This window comes from Falco rusticolus, chromosome 10, assembly GCF_015220075.1.
Source record: "Falco rusticolus isolate bFalRus1 chromosome 10, bFalRus1.pri, whole genome shotgun sequence".
Taxonomy (NCBI): domain Eukaryota; kingdom Metazoa; phylum Chordata; class Aves; order Falconiformes; family Falconidae; genus Falco; species Falco rusticolus.
In genome coordinates, this window is record NC_051196.1 from 20140205 (window position 1) to 20155349 (window position 15145).

Here is a 15145-nt window from a genome sequence, read left to right on the forward strand (position 1 = left end):
CTCTGGATAAATGCCCTTGTTCTTCCTTCTCAACATGATGGAAGCTATTTGATTGATGATGAGAACTAACATTTGCAAAGACTTAACGAATCCACTTAAGCACTGGCTTCTTTACTCCATTCCCACTTTTAATTTCAGAGCAGAAGAGAGAATTAACTCTTCATGACTTTTCTGCCTGTAGCCCTCTCCTGGTCTTTCCTGAAAATCTCAATGCTTTTACGATTTAATCTTATGCCTCCAACACCTATTTTTTGATCTTTTCGAAAAAATAATCTTTCTATTTATCAGACATACCATTCCAACTCTGTCTAGAGAGATTCCCAACCAGTGTACAGTGAGGAAGCTCCTCATCAGGCAGAGCTGGGATATTCCCTTCTGCAAGAAGAGAGTAAGTTCTGCTCCGTACCCCATTTTCCCCAGATCTGGCAGCAGCCAGTAGCCAAGTGGTTTCTGCAATACTGGCCAGTGCCCTGCAGGTGGGAGCACAGGCAAGCCAGCTCCTTGCCAGATGGTTTGCCAAGATCTCTTGCGTACTTGTGGTTTGAATCTCAGCACAATACTTTTGCTACAGCAATGTAAAAACTAATTATGGCCCTAAACCCAGAGTGGCATGAAATGCTGCGTATAACTCTGCCTTCTGCCCAGCATGTTTATTCCATCAGACTAAGGCTGAAGCTGTAAGATCTGGACCTTCCTTATGGTAGTTTGTTTGCATTTCTCATGATGATGCCAATAACACCAGGTTAATATTATAAGCTGTCATATTTTTATTCAGTTTCTAACTGGCAGTAATTTGAGGGCACTGTCTATACAGCTTTTGCTTAACAGAAAAAGTGCAAAGGAAAGTGCAAAAGACCTCCCAGCTGGGGAATGCTGCCGCATGGCAGTTTCTCAAATGCAGTATAGCCTGCTCTCTAAAACCCTGTAAAAGTAATAAGAGCTGAAATATCCCAGATATTAAAAAAAAAAAAAAAATGTAAATGCAGGGCAGCACATACAAACTTCTGAAAGGCCAAGCAAGTCAAATGCTGGTGCCTTCTCTGAAGCTGCACAGGCCATTAGAAGATGTAAAGCCGTGCTCCAGCCCGAGGACAACAACCGATCAGCTTCAGTGGCCCCATCTGAGTTGAGCTGGCCAGGCACGATAGTGCCCAAATGAATAAACCTCCCCCCAAAACAGGGTAGTGGGAAGTGTACAGCAATCACTCAGCAGTTCTGCAGATACACCAGTCCATGAGCTGCCGCACTGAACACGTGCTGGGCATGCAAATGTGTCCATAATCTAACCCTGCAAACAAGACAGTACTTGCACGGTGACGTGCTGGACTTCTAAGCCTGTATCAGGCATACTATCAACTTCTGAATATTTTTCATTATTTTGCTGAATTGCTTTAGGCATTCAGATAGCAGGTCCCAAGAGAAGAAGAGTCCACACTAAGGAACAAAATACTTTAAAACCTGGGCTTGCAAGCTGGAACATCTTTTAGAAGATAAAATTATCTCTGCTCATCACTAACACGTGCTTACTGAGACCACTACCTCTTTTGTATTAACTGGCAGCTCCGAGGCAAGATTCATCCAGAGAGCAGCTGCAGAGTTGTTCCCCAGGTCCTTGTAACACTGTGAACATAAAATGACAACGTGAGAAGAGTTAAATGGGAAAAAATAGGCAGCAAATGTAACTGAGCAATTATGAACTCTGGCAACTGATAACAAGAGCTACTGCTACCTCTTACCCATCTGCACAGTATAGATGCGGGCTTCTGACATTTCGTGCCATATACTTCACGCACAAAGCATTAGAATCTCAATCAGATTATAGGATACTAGATTTCCCTTTTTGGTGTTTTTGTTTGTTTTGGGCAAAGAGATTGTTATTTTGGTTGAAGATTTTCAGGTGTTCCTGTGATTTTTACCATTATTGAAACTCTGTTTTTATTTCCACTTAGGCACTATTCCTCACAGCACTTTCATCACAAACCCTCTGCACTGAGAGCACATCATCTTAGGAAGCTTACATTCCCTGGGCTGTTAAAAATGAGGTTCAATTGCAAGCGCCGTAACATCTAATATTGACAGGTCTCTTGGGTCTCACAATAGGTGTGAAAAATCCTTCATCATGAACTCTTCTCCAGCAGCAGAGAAACTGTCATCCCTCTATGTAATAGGGAGTTTTTCAGTGCCTAGAGAGTGACGGAGGCATTTGCAGACTACAAAATAAGCACGGTAAAATGAAGCGGTGGCTAAAAAAACCCCATCAGCAATGCAGTTAATCACTGTAATTGCCATAAAAAGCCAACATTCAGTTAGGATAAGGACAGCAGTTAAAACTCCTGTAGACTGAAATATCACTGCATGGTATGTGCATGAGTGTATTTTGGTGATTTTCCCATGTTGTGGGGTAGTTCTGAGAGAGAATATCCATTCTGCTGTGGGCACTGTCGGATTTTTGCATCTGATGAATTCAAAATAGATGGAGCCATGGGCATCCATTGAAGCCTTTAAAAACCCTGCATCCCTGCATATCAGCCAAAAATGTCAGAAGATAACTGTAAAACACAATTATTTTTTCCTCTGAAGTTTGACCCATCAGAGCACTATCTCTTTCAAAATAATTAGACACCAATTACACTTTTTAAATTTTGTGATTGAATATGTGACCCAAAGTAACAAAGCCTGGGATTAGAGGAAAAAAAACCCAACCCAAACCTAAAATCAAACAGATCCAAGTAGTCCTACTAACCTCTACACTAATTTGTGTTTGCAGTATATTTCTGAAGCTCAATCACATCTGCCAGACATGTGGTGAACTATTAACCCAATAAAAACATATCAGCTGATATAGATTACACACAATGAAACCCACATTTTTACATCAACTCTGAAAATCTGTTCAGGTTAAGACTTGACAGTATTTGCTGCTGCAGCTTCCCTGGAAATAAGTTCCAAGTCTTCCATCCTTTATACTATAAAAGACATTTAGGGGCGATTTTGAATTTCCATGAAAGCTGGCTGTATTTACAAGCAGAAAGAGAAGCAATTAAGACCACATTCATCATGGTACATAAGCAGCCAGAAACAAAAAGCTAGCTGATTTACAAATACGTATCTGATTTTATCTAACAGATGACTCATGACTAAATACACACAGTGAGCTGCAATACATCAAAGACAAAATCCAGCTGGTGTGAAGGCTACTACACCTCTTGCTAGGTCTTCCTCCTCTGCTATCATCTTCATTCTCCTTTAATGAGATGCTTATTGTGGAATAAGTTTTGCACCTAGGTTCCAGTAATAATGTATTCCAGACCAAGCAGATCCTATGACTTGCACGCTACCCTGATAAAATTCACATTCTTTGGGACACTGGGAATTCAGGAATTTCACAGAGAATGACTACAGCTACTCTTTGCTACGCCCACTCTGGCTAATACTTCTAAAGCTATTTGGACTTTAAACTAGACTCCAACTGGAGGCTGTAGGTATTAAGCAGCAACTTTTAACATTTAAGAGTTCAAAACCAATTATTCCCTCAACGCAAACAAAAAGAACTTTGGAGCTCCAGCTCCAGGCACTCGTGGTGTATTTAATCATCACTCAAGACTCCCATCTGTCCTGGTAAGATAGAGACATACTTTATCCTTTACTTTTCCCCATGACACTTTCTGTACACACCACAGAAGTCCATAGTGGTGGCGGTATTAAACCTCCAGCCTGTGGCTTACCAGTTACCAGTGCTGTTTTATATAGAATTTGATCTCTTAAAAAACAAGAAGGGTGCTCCGCTGGATGACTCAAAGGCAATATCCTCCCTGAATTGTAATGTCTCCACACTAGGTGATGATTTGACCTTTTTTAGGAACATTATCATCTTACAAAATCTTGCTTCTGCATGAAGTAATCTACATGTCCATAGCACTTTACAGCCAAAGGTAATTTTTTAATACAAATCTTATCCTAGGAGCATGTGACTGATCTAAAGAAAGCAACAAGTGACTGGTTACCTTGGCAATGTATACTCGTCCTGCTTTGGAAAATCCTGGGCTGAGCTCTTCAACCTACAAAGGACAGAGGGGAGGGTGCAGCAGGCAGAGGGGAGCAGACATTAGGATGTGCAAAGGACATAGTTAATGCTTACATCAGGCTTGCTGCATCTCTTAAAAAAGAAAAAAAAAATTACTAAACCCTACTTTTGTAAATCAGTAGTGTAAGAGTTTTTCATAGGCTTGCCTGGCTGGGTTAGTACAGTCCTCAGATTCTCATAAAAAAGTGCCCGTGACTCAACGAACAACATTCACACTCTCACCAAATCTAAGCGCCATGAAAGAACAGTGAGGTGAAGTCAAGCACTCAGAAGCTAAGGGAAACTCAGAACCAGCCTGACAACCTCCACTTGCACATGTGCGTGCACTATTTTTAACCTCCTTGCCCATGCAGTCTCACCCACTTGGGCTTTTCCCAAATATACTGGTGCCAAATCTCAGGAATCTTCCCCCAATTTTTCATCTTCTCCTTCCTGGCTACTAATTCCCAGGTTCCTAGTTACTCATGTCCCCCTGCCTTCTTCCATTCACTCAGCTACAGCTACCGCTCTCCAAGTAACTTTATTCCAGTATGTTCCCATCAAGAACCCTTGGCCTGACCTGTATCCCACCCTCACGCAAACTCCCCAATGTGCTCTACCAAGATGTTTGGCCCCAGACATCAGAGGAAGCACCGAGAGCACAAGACAGACAGTGTTCATCCTCTTAATTCTGTTGTCTGACCTTAGATCTAGTTCAGCTTGTGACTAACCCAGAGCTGCAATTTGCCAGAAGATTTCCATTCCCCTGAAGCGTGCCAACTGTGGCTGAAAGCTGAAACGGACTCCGTGAGCATACAGGAAGCACACTTGTTCGGGGGTAATTAGCTTCCAGAGGGACGCTTCTGTGTCCTTTTGAAAATCTACATATCTGACCAAAGCTAAACCTCAGAAAATACAAGTTCCTGTTTCAAACTGCAGCACTGTCCCAACTCATCAATAAAAGCGACAAGCTGTTTTTCTTTCTAATGAAAAGAAACAAAACACTTTGCCTCAAACTTACTTCTGAAACGATTTAACCACTCTGGCTGAAAAGTCAGTTGCCTAGGGCTGATACCTACCACCTACCCCCTCTCAAACAACAACATTTTGGCAAAATCCTAAGAAACTGAAATAAGTATGACATTCCCTGACACTTTCCAGAACTGCTGACCCAGCCTATGAGTTATAAAGTGGTAGGGCAATTTGTTTCTGTAACACTTCATCAGAGGTGCTCAAGAGTAGTTCTCAGGCACAGCCAAAGACAGTCTGCTTAACTCATCTTGTGCAGACCCTTGCAACAAGAGCTGTATGCTCAAAAATGTGACTCAGACCAGATCTTAAATTTATTTTCATCAATGGGAGGACGAAAAGAAGCCATTCAGAGGGCAGGACTCTCACAAAGCAGGAAGTACTCTGAAGAACTGCTTTCTAGAAATACATAAGCAATATGCCCCTGAAACCTTAAAGTAGTTGTCTTAAAATGTTTGAAGCTGAGTCTGACCTCATCAGACAGCCTTTTAATAAAACATTCTGAGAGAAATCAAGACAGAATGTATCTACACAAGCATTCCCAGAGATGACCTCAAACAGATCTTACAGACCCTGAAAGAGCAGGCCATATGCCTTTAATATCAAGCAATGAATCACTCCACTGTGCAGCTTTTAAAATGAAAACCAAAACCCTTAAAACTAATTCTGAACACTTTGGGTCTAGTTCCGATGTCTTCAAAATCACTTTCTTCTGTCTGGCTGTTCTATAACAGAGGCTCCACAATTTTTCCTTTCACCAGCTTTTTCTCCACAGGTTCTAGTCAATGGAGATGTATCATGGAGCACTCGGGAAAGCACTAAGTTTAAGCAGAACACAAATACTCCAGTTCCACACTTGTGATTGCATTTGGCAGGTTAGCAATATTCTTGCTTATCAGATTCCATTACCCGTAAGAAGTTTTGCAGCGCGTCCTGTACGGTGGCTGTAGGAGGGGCTTCAAACAAAGCAGAAGCAGTCTTTTTTTCAAGCCACCCCAGGTGGGAAACCTGCAGAGACAGTAAGATGAAACTGTCAACCCCTCTAGAGACACAGCATATGCAAAAGTATACAGACAAGGAACTATCCAGTTTCTTGTAGCTGGCTCATGCACCTGAGAGAAAGCCAAGGACCTTGGTAGTGTCGGCAGATTCTGGACAAGTACCCAAGTCCAGCCACAGAATTAAACCTGATGTGCTTTTCCTTATACCAAGTCAGCTTTTGCAATTCCGTACATCAGCTGCCACATGCACAATGCTCAAAGTAAGATTTGTCTCTGTCTCTACAACTGGATATTACAGGCACGCAACAGTGCGGGTGGTCCAAAATCCCAAACCGCCACATTGCAGCCACACCAGTTGCTGGCAGTTCCCAGAGATGCATCGGGGAAAATGCATGTACGGAGCCCTCCCATTGCCAGCTGCAACCTTGTATGTGTTCTCCCCATACAAAGATCCCTCGAGAGGCAGGCTAAAGTCTTCCCACCAACAGATACTCACATCTTGAGAAACAGGTAGCTATAATAGTTATTTCATGAAATCTTATTCTCCTGCTCCCAGCTCCTCTCTCTAATAAGAAACACCCTGAAACTTCCATGAGGGAAAGGACGCACAGGACTGTAACTTCTGATAATGTCTTCTTGGTTTAATGCTATATAATTCTTATAATGCAGAATAGCAGAAGCACTAACGTATTTCTGCATACATCTGGTTTTGTTTCATAGCTTTAGCAGCTCTAAGAGCAGTAAGGCTGAGTAGCAAGTCCATAACAGAATAAAGAGCTACGAGCTTCCACTAGTTTAGTTCACTGCTCCTCTGTAATTAACAGCGTCAATTCAGCTACAGCCTCTGCAATGTGACTTCATTTTTGACAGTAGCGAAGCACTTTCAAATTGTATAAACTGAAAAGTAGATATTTACTGCAAACTCTTACTTCTTTTTATAGGCACTAAATCTGATTTATGGTATTTGACTCCAAGCTTCTCCCTGTCAAGAAATAGAAAGCAGCCGGCACGCTTACTTCTAATACCTCCAATACTTTGCATAGCAAAGGCAGAGGAAACACATGCTAAATATTATACAGATATACTGTGCGCAGCAGCTCTTGCCAGCCCTGAAATGTCCTTGATCACATCCATATGTGCTTAAAGAACTGAAGGTAGTTTTTCACTAAGTAAAGCACAGGGAACAGTAAGCTAGTTTGCATCTAGTACTTTTTCTAATCCATTTTTTGCCATTTCACCTCACATGTCACCTGCAGTGACTAAAACCTATGTCCAGGGCCCTGAACCCTTCAGAGCTCCAATTCAGAGCAGCTCAGAAATAACACTTCAAGCAAACAGCTTCCCTCTAGGAAAGAGACAAAAAGCAGAGGGAAAAATGAAACGCAGAATAGTGGCAATATATAAATGAAACTGCAAATGCCCCAGCAGCTTTTACTCTTATCACACAGAGGTACACCAAGTACTTTTAAAGCCTTTTATTGATTCAGGGGCAAAAGTATTACAATAGCAAGAGCAAATGATGTTGCCAAAGAGCAAATGACATTGCCAATATGAAACCACTCTCTTCATGCTTCTTAAAACATCAGTGTGTGTTCAGTACCACTGGCCTTTCTATACCTTCTTCTGGCCTTTGATCATTAGCACAGAGCAACCCGCTGGAAATGGGCTCAGCTGGCATTTGTCCCAATCACCAGCTCAGTGTTTCTGTAGTCCCTCTCGCCTATGAACTTACATAAACTCTTGTTAAAAACCTGTAGCATTCGAAAGAGAGTGCTTTGAGTGGTAACACCAGTATGAAGGTATACATTTTAGATTTAGTAAGAGGCAGACAAGAGGGAGGTGGACTGCCTAAGACTTCTCAATTACAGTTCAGAAAACACTTCGATGGAAAGCTGAGAGATTCCGAATTCACTGTGTCCTGGCAGACAACAGTTTCAGCAGTGCTTTTATAAAAGCATGGAGGTGCTACACATACAAGAACATGAGCTTTTACATCGTAAGAGGTTTCTGAATGCAATGAGTTAACAGTATTCATCAGTGGAGTGTTTTACCTGGCACTGTTTCACGACTGAAATGAAGAGCTTCTCGATCCCATGCAAGCACACCCTTTAAACTACTTCTCCAAGCAACCAGGACATTCCCACACCTGTACTTTCCGATACAATATCTGAGTTCAGCCACCAAAGAGTGTCCTCAGTCCTTAAGCTGGTGGTTTGAATCCATCTCTCTTTCATTTAAACAGGGATGAATTAAATTCCAAGGAGGAAGAAAACAGCAGTAAGTAGTAATAAACTATTTTACCTGGTAACACCACCTGCCCAAGAGATAGTAACACTTTGGATCCTCTGGTTTCAGTTCAATCGCCTTATCGATGTGTTCCTATGGAAAACCATCACCAACACACATTATATTTTTGTTATAAGCGAACACAATATTCACGACAGCAGATGAACAAACGTGGAAAGAGGAAAGGAAGAAGTCCACAAGTTAAGTGTCAGTGACCAACAAAATGACAGCTACAAAGAGATTCCAAATTTTCTTAAAAACTGTTTCAGTGAACACAGAAAACCAGCATTTTATGAGTCTCAGAGACAAGAATTACTATACATAATAAAAAAAATGAAGCTGCCCTTCATTTTGTTCTACCACCTTTTCAGAGCTTTGACAGAATCAACTCATTAGTCACATCGACAGCTGACAAGGCAATAATTATACGTGGCCTGTTCTGTAGGAACTGTTCCAGGCACATTCTCTTACCCTGTAACATCCCTGCTGTGGATAAAAAGCAAATAAAGGAACCTCAGGAAGATTAAATCCTCTTTGAGAAATAACTGCTTTGCATTTAGGGGAGGGTGCGAGCACGCTCACAGACAGTTACTGAAGAAAAGTTGTTGCTCCATCTTACTACCACATTGTAATTTGATGTTAGGAGTTCTCAGTCTCACCATATACAGACATTTTATTTGCAAGACTCTTCCTCTTCTTTTTTCTGAGATTACAGTGTGCAAAAGTGCAGAGCCAGACCTGTCACCCCCATTACATGTTGCTGGAGTCACCTTCGTCAGTCCACACCTCCCACTCACAGCATCTCTTCAAGACCTATCGCTTCCTTAACAAGAGCTGGAGCCAATTTTCCTAATTTATTACTACAGAAATAAGTATTGTTCAACATTTACACAAAAACCAGCACATCCTTCCTACTCACCTTAAAAACATATCCGATTTGAATGCGCTTCTGAATACTCTCATGTTCTGATAACTGCCCACAAAGAATAGCATACCTACACAGAGGAGACATTTGCATGAAATCAAGCAGGCAGTTTAAAATATACATTTGTATTCTGTTGCTACCTTCAAAAGGAAGATATGTAAGTGCATTAAAGCTTCACAACTTACTGGGGAAAACAAGGAATACTGTACATCTTTTACAGGGAAGAGACATATGCAGTAAGAAATGTAGTGCACAAGAAGGAATTAGCTTGAATGATGTTGGCAAGTCAACAGGAATGGATTGACAGTGAGACAAAAATTCCTTGCAGTGATGGCTGGAAAGCCTTGTTCTACATAAAACAGGAGCAGCACACTTCTACGCCCTAAATCTCTTCAACTCAGCAACAAAACTGTGTCAAAGCACAGAGCACTGAAGAATAAATGCTATTGCAGCGAGAGCCAGAACTATGAAAAGCTCTAAGATGCACAGTGATCTTCCATACGAAACACCCAATCTATAGCACAGCTGCCATCTACTTCAAGGGAAAAGATCGTGAAAACCTACCTATATCCTGCAGCCCAACACGGCCACCAAACGTGGGAAGAAAAATAACATGTTGAAAGGGCAAAGCCATTTAGTGTTGTCCAGTAAGAGATCATAAATTGTGAGCCTGAGAAGCATAGGCCCTAGCAAAATCAGTTGTTTCATGAGCTGTGAAAGTTAAGGAAGGTTAATTATCCATGGATTTGCACCCTCCCATCTCACTGCCCTGCACCACAGAGGTTCAAATGCCCTCCCTCCCTCCACTGCTTCCCAAGAAACAAAAAAACCAAAGTGTGGAGGTGTGTGATTCAATGCAAACTGATATTTCAGCTGTGCTGATTTGGTCTTTGACCTCTGCCATCCCACTTAGGTAAGAGCTGTGGGAACGGAAGAGGCTTCCTCACTCTTCTCTGACTATGGCTCAAAAAATATTAGGTGCAACAGATGGACAAATGAATAACACAAGTCTCGTTTTTTCAAAAAAACAAAGCTGAAAAGTAGAAAGATGCAAGGAAACCTCGAGATTTCTTTACTACATCCACATCCCAGTGCTGCTGGATACTCTGTCTCATCTCAACACACCATATCCCAAAGCACCCCTGGTGACAGCTAACCACAACAGATGTTCATGCAGGAATTTGTCAGAAGACTTCTGAGTCTCCACACTTCCTTCAGTGTCACAAAAAACCCCCCCACAAAACATTTCACACCTCATTGCTCTTGCCTGAACTAAGTTTTCAATGTGTCAGCTACAATACAAAGAAGTTGCACCTCCTGATTATTTAGAATTTTTCATTAAATCTGATTCTTTTAACATGCTAATTTTATTGGGAAAAAACCCTCTGGTTCAGTTCTAAAATTCTTATTTTTTCACGATACCGGAAAAGATTACTAGATCAGTGTCTTAACTGGGTAAAATCCATTCTCTCCCACTGACAAAGTTCACAGCTGCACTGACAATCTGTCCCTTACAGATGCTGAAGTAAATGTTTTTATGATCTCCTCCAGTTTTGTTTCACAACAAATATCAGCCTGTGCTAAATACCCTTAACCACAACATGACTCGGTTTAGAAATACAAGCCAACAAAAGGCTTATTTTCTAAGATCACAAGATAAAAATATTTCTATACAATAAATCATACAGTCTGTAGCCCTGTCTAACATATAGGAACTTGTCAGAATATAGCTCCTATAACCATACTGTTTAAGCTACTGAATACATGGGCAGGCATTAAATAAGATTAGGTCAAGTTTAAGGTTCTGCAACAAAACAGGGGAACACCATGCCTTTTTGAAATAGAAGCTAAACTGCTGCATAACCTCCCTTTATATCACCCCATCCTTCCCCAGCGAAAGCCTAACGAGCCCCTTCAAAGCAGCAGCAAGCCCAACAGGACACTGAGCTAGTTCAGTCGGATCTCTCCACCAAACATATAAACATCAAGTGGTGTGATATGCAGCTGTCAAGAAATATAAATACCAGGGTTTTTTTTAACAGCCTGGCGAGATGTTACATAAAATAAGCAGTAAACAGTAGTCCTATCTTTGCGTCATGAAAATAAAATAATTTTTTAACAAAGAAAAAAAAAAATGCTAAGAGATGCCTGAACTGTTTTTTCCCTGCAGTCCCACATGACACTACTCAACCCAGCTTTGCTGGTCTCAGCCCTTTGCATGAACCTTCCTTTTCAGCTTGTGCCTCGAGGTCCGATGGCACCAGCCTGCGGGTGATTTTCATACACAAGACTTTGTGGTTCTGAGATTTTAGGCTCTGGAGGTCTTCAGATCCCGGCTTCCCTTCCTCGCTCAGCAGTACCAACATGGTTTTCTGCTTTTTTCTCTTCTGCTTGTTTAGCTTGGCTTGTTGGAGCTATTTATTCTAGTTCATCTGGTGAAACGCCTTGGGATGAGTGTCACAAGAGGCATTGCTGAGTTCAGGAGGACTGACCAGCAGTAACAGGATAGATTAAAAATAACGAGTTTGGGAAGGGGATTTTCATCTTCTGTAAACAAGATGTAACCTCTGAAGCACTGTGCAGATTGATGTCTCAGCAGTTACCAAAACCTTGTATTATGATATCCCTTGACTAATTATTAACCAGAACTACTCATTAAGCTGCTGACACTGGTCAAACTGCAAGTTCCCGTATGAATCTCAGCTCAGTAACATTTCCCCATTTATTAGAAAATAAACTCTGTGGAAGCAGATACTACCAGATGAGAGACCCTCTGCTCTTCCAGCTTAAATCCCCAAGCTTGGGACACAGAGCTCTGAAGAAACTTCATTTTCGATGCTGCACTCTGGCTGACTCCCATCGAAGCAGGACTCCTGGCCTCTGAGCACAAAACACAGCTCAGCACAGCCCAGCACCTCCAGCTCCATGGCCAGCATGGTTTGCCAACCCAAATACATCTCTTATCTCTTTTAACTGTTTCAAAGACTCGCTAGCTGAGTGTGCTGGTGCTTCTCTCTGCATTAGACAATCAGGAAATTAAAAAGAAACTGCAAGGCAAAGGAGAATAAAAGGAAAAGGGGAAAGAAGTGAGGCGAAGCAGCAATTTTGCAGCCAACTGATAAAAGTGAAATAGAGTGTGCTTTGTATTGTTGAAGATGAGCCAAGCAGGAAAGTCTGACCAGTGACAACAGCATGAAGGCACCGAAGTTCTTTCCTTTTATTGACATCAAAATTTGCTTCATACTTATTTAACTAATTTTTCATTGCAACACCCAACAAACTAATGAGCTAGAACACATTCCTATTCAATCAGCATTAGCTGTGAACTGAACAGATCAAGGCTAGCTTGTAAAAATTCTTCAGTGTCATTCAAGCAGCACTGCCAGTAAATCAAGAAAGAAGTTTTATCATACACAGACAAGAAGATTAAAAATCCTTCTCAGAGCTCAACTTTCACCCACCAGAGTCAGATAAAAGCTAGAAGAATAAAACCCTTTATCAAGTAAATGATCTGGAGAAACAAAGCTCCAAAATACACATCTCGATAAAAGAATTTAGAAGTCCTCTCAATTTTTTATGAGCATTACCAGTTTTTCACCTTCCTGTGCACTGACTACTCTCTTCACTTGAGAACAAGAAGGAGACAGATAAGTAGCATGAAAGTACTTGGACTGCAACACACCAAAAATTAAAATAATCATTAATTTAGGAATTAGTACTTTGGGAGAGACAGCAGAATTCCCAGTGACTTAACCTGAAATTAACGACTGTCTGGTCTTAAAGAGCTTGGGCTTTCCTAAGGGGAGACAAGATCGAAGGAAAACACGAGGAAGGCAGAAGTATTCCTCCAGGCTTTGTCTGCATGGAGAGCTCAGCGAGGAGGCCAGGGTGTAAATTCACAGAGCATCAGTTAAGCTGAAATAATTCCCCATTTGGCTATGCTTAGTAGCCCTGTTCTCCAGTGGCACAACCAGATCTCCCTTCCCTACAGGCTATGAACATCCATACGGGAGAGTTTCTACATTCTGTATGAACAACCTAGTTTCTGCATTAACTTCCCACCACACATAAGTCCGAAGCCTAAGCCTGGCTTTGCCCTGCCAGCAGCGTAAGTCTGGCTGTTGCCAGCTGAGTATCGATAAACTTTGGTTTACTTTGTAGAAAGCCACGTCACTGCTGTGTTCACTGCTGGTCATACATCTTCCCAGATAAGGGTAAGAATTCATCAAGAGCCCCGCTGGCTTGACATGGGAGATAAAAGCCCAGTTTGAGGTGTAAGAAACCCCAAGACTTAGGCAGAGATAGCAAATCTGTAATGTACAGACCTGCTGAAAAGGGTAATCGACGATGATGGCATGTATGCTAGAAATTTAAGCACAATAAATCATGTTCTAGATTAAAGAAACATTGGTTTTCTACTGTCACTGTCTCAATTTTCCACCGGGATTAAAATTTTATACACGTTCTTTCACATTAAGGGATCACATAAAAAACTGCCATGATTAACATTGGCTTCACCTCTGTTCTGACTCACAAAAATACTTACAGCTACTCTTAAATTGTAAAAAAAACCCCAACCAAACAAAGCCCCCCAAAACACCCAGAAAAAACCCAATAAAAAAAAACCCATACCAACCAAAACCCCCAGGTATGTATAGAGGAACACTTTTCAGGATGCTTTCTACCACCTCTTTAATAACATTTCATTTAATACATTCTGAAAATTGGCTACTGCCCAAAGAGGTTTGAGACATCAAACGTCTTACCCTTTAAATGATCCACACGGGGCACTACATCCATGTCATTCACACTTTCTAAACAGTTAGTAGGTAAAGATGAAGTCCTCTTTGCATGCACATAATTACATAGCTTTGCTGTACAGGGTTTGTTGCTCGTGCTTCATCTGCCCAGGGTTTGCTTTGGTTCTGTGTTTCAGAAGCCTGACACCACCTCCTTGCAGAAAGAAATTCTTTACACATCTGTGTTCCAAACTTTCAAATATTCTGAGAGTCCCTGGGCACAGCAAGCTCCTTTCACATGAACACCTAAGCTCCTCACTCTAGAACAGGCGGCCAGCGATAGCAAACTTGATTTCCTGTGCATTGCTGGCGCTCGCAGCCTACTTGATGAGCCACACTAGATTGTCTTGATAAATTAAACACTACCTGCAATGTGGCTAGAGCCACTGCCTGAACCACTGTCCTAAGAGCACACATCTCGGGTAAGCCATTTTAAGACTCTATCCTTACTGTGTGAAAGACTTTGCAGCAGCTCCTCCTCTGAAGTCTTGCTGGGGACCGCAGCCTTTCAGGGGAAGATCGGCTTCTGCTTCCTACAGAGCAGGAGCAGGCTTGGTCTTACATTATAATTAAAGCTTCAACACATCACAGGCCACCTGAGCTACAGGTACTGCACGGAAAAGTGTCAACGAAATATTCTAGATCTTGCCTGGCATCACTCCAACCAAGGTCACTGAACATCAAATCTGCACAGCTTGTTTGAACTGTCCGTTACAGAGATGACAAGTTATTCTAAAGAGAAGAAACCTGCCATACTTGCTATATTATTATTTTTCCTGGCACACCTTTTGATGAAGCCTGAAAATATTTTGCCACGTGAGAGCAGCTATGCTGGATCAAGCCAGAGGTCACCCCGGCCCACTATCCTGTTTCTGTGTGCACTACTGGAAACAGCTTAACATGGGGAAAGGTGCAGAGCCATCGCTCACAAAGCTGGGAGAGCACCCAGCTTTTGTCAAGGCTTTCATGAGGAACCTGAAGTTCAGCTCACTTGCTTTGGAGCTGAAAAATCCAGTCTATTTAATTGTTCCTCTAAGCTTTC

The 15145-nt window shown here is 41.7% G+C and overlaps 1 protein-coding gene across 5 annotated transcripts in view; it reads right to left on the reverse strand.

The window, feature by feature from the left end:
• RMDN3 (regulator of microtubule dynamics 3) overlaps positions 1-15145 on the reverse strand; it is a 44340-nt gene that overhangs the window by 1981 nt on the left and 27214 nt on the right. For all 5 annotated transcript variants that reach the window (XM_037403105.1, XM_037403102.1, XM_037403107.1 and 2 more), the window contains exons 7-11: positions 9299-9374; positions 8395-8472; positions 6002-6100; positions 4005-4058; positions 1540-1620 (exon numbers count right to left, since the gene is read on the reverse strand). In XM_037403105.1, the coding sequence (XP_037259002.1) occupies positions 1540-1620; positions 4005-4058; positions 6002-6100; positions 8395-8472; positions 9299-9374 (388 nt within the window). The remainder of the gene's footprint in view (positions 1-1539; positions 1621-4004; positions 4059-6001; positions 6101-8394; positions 8473-9298; positions 9375-15145) is intronic.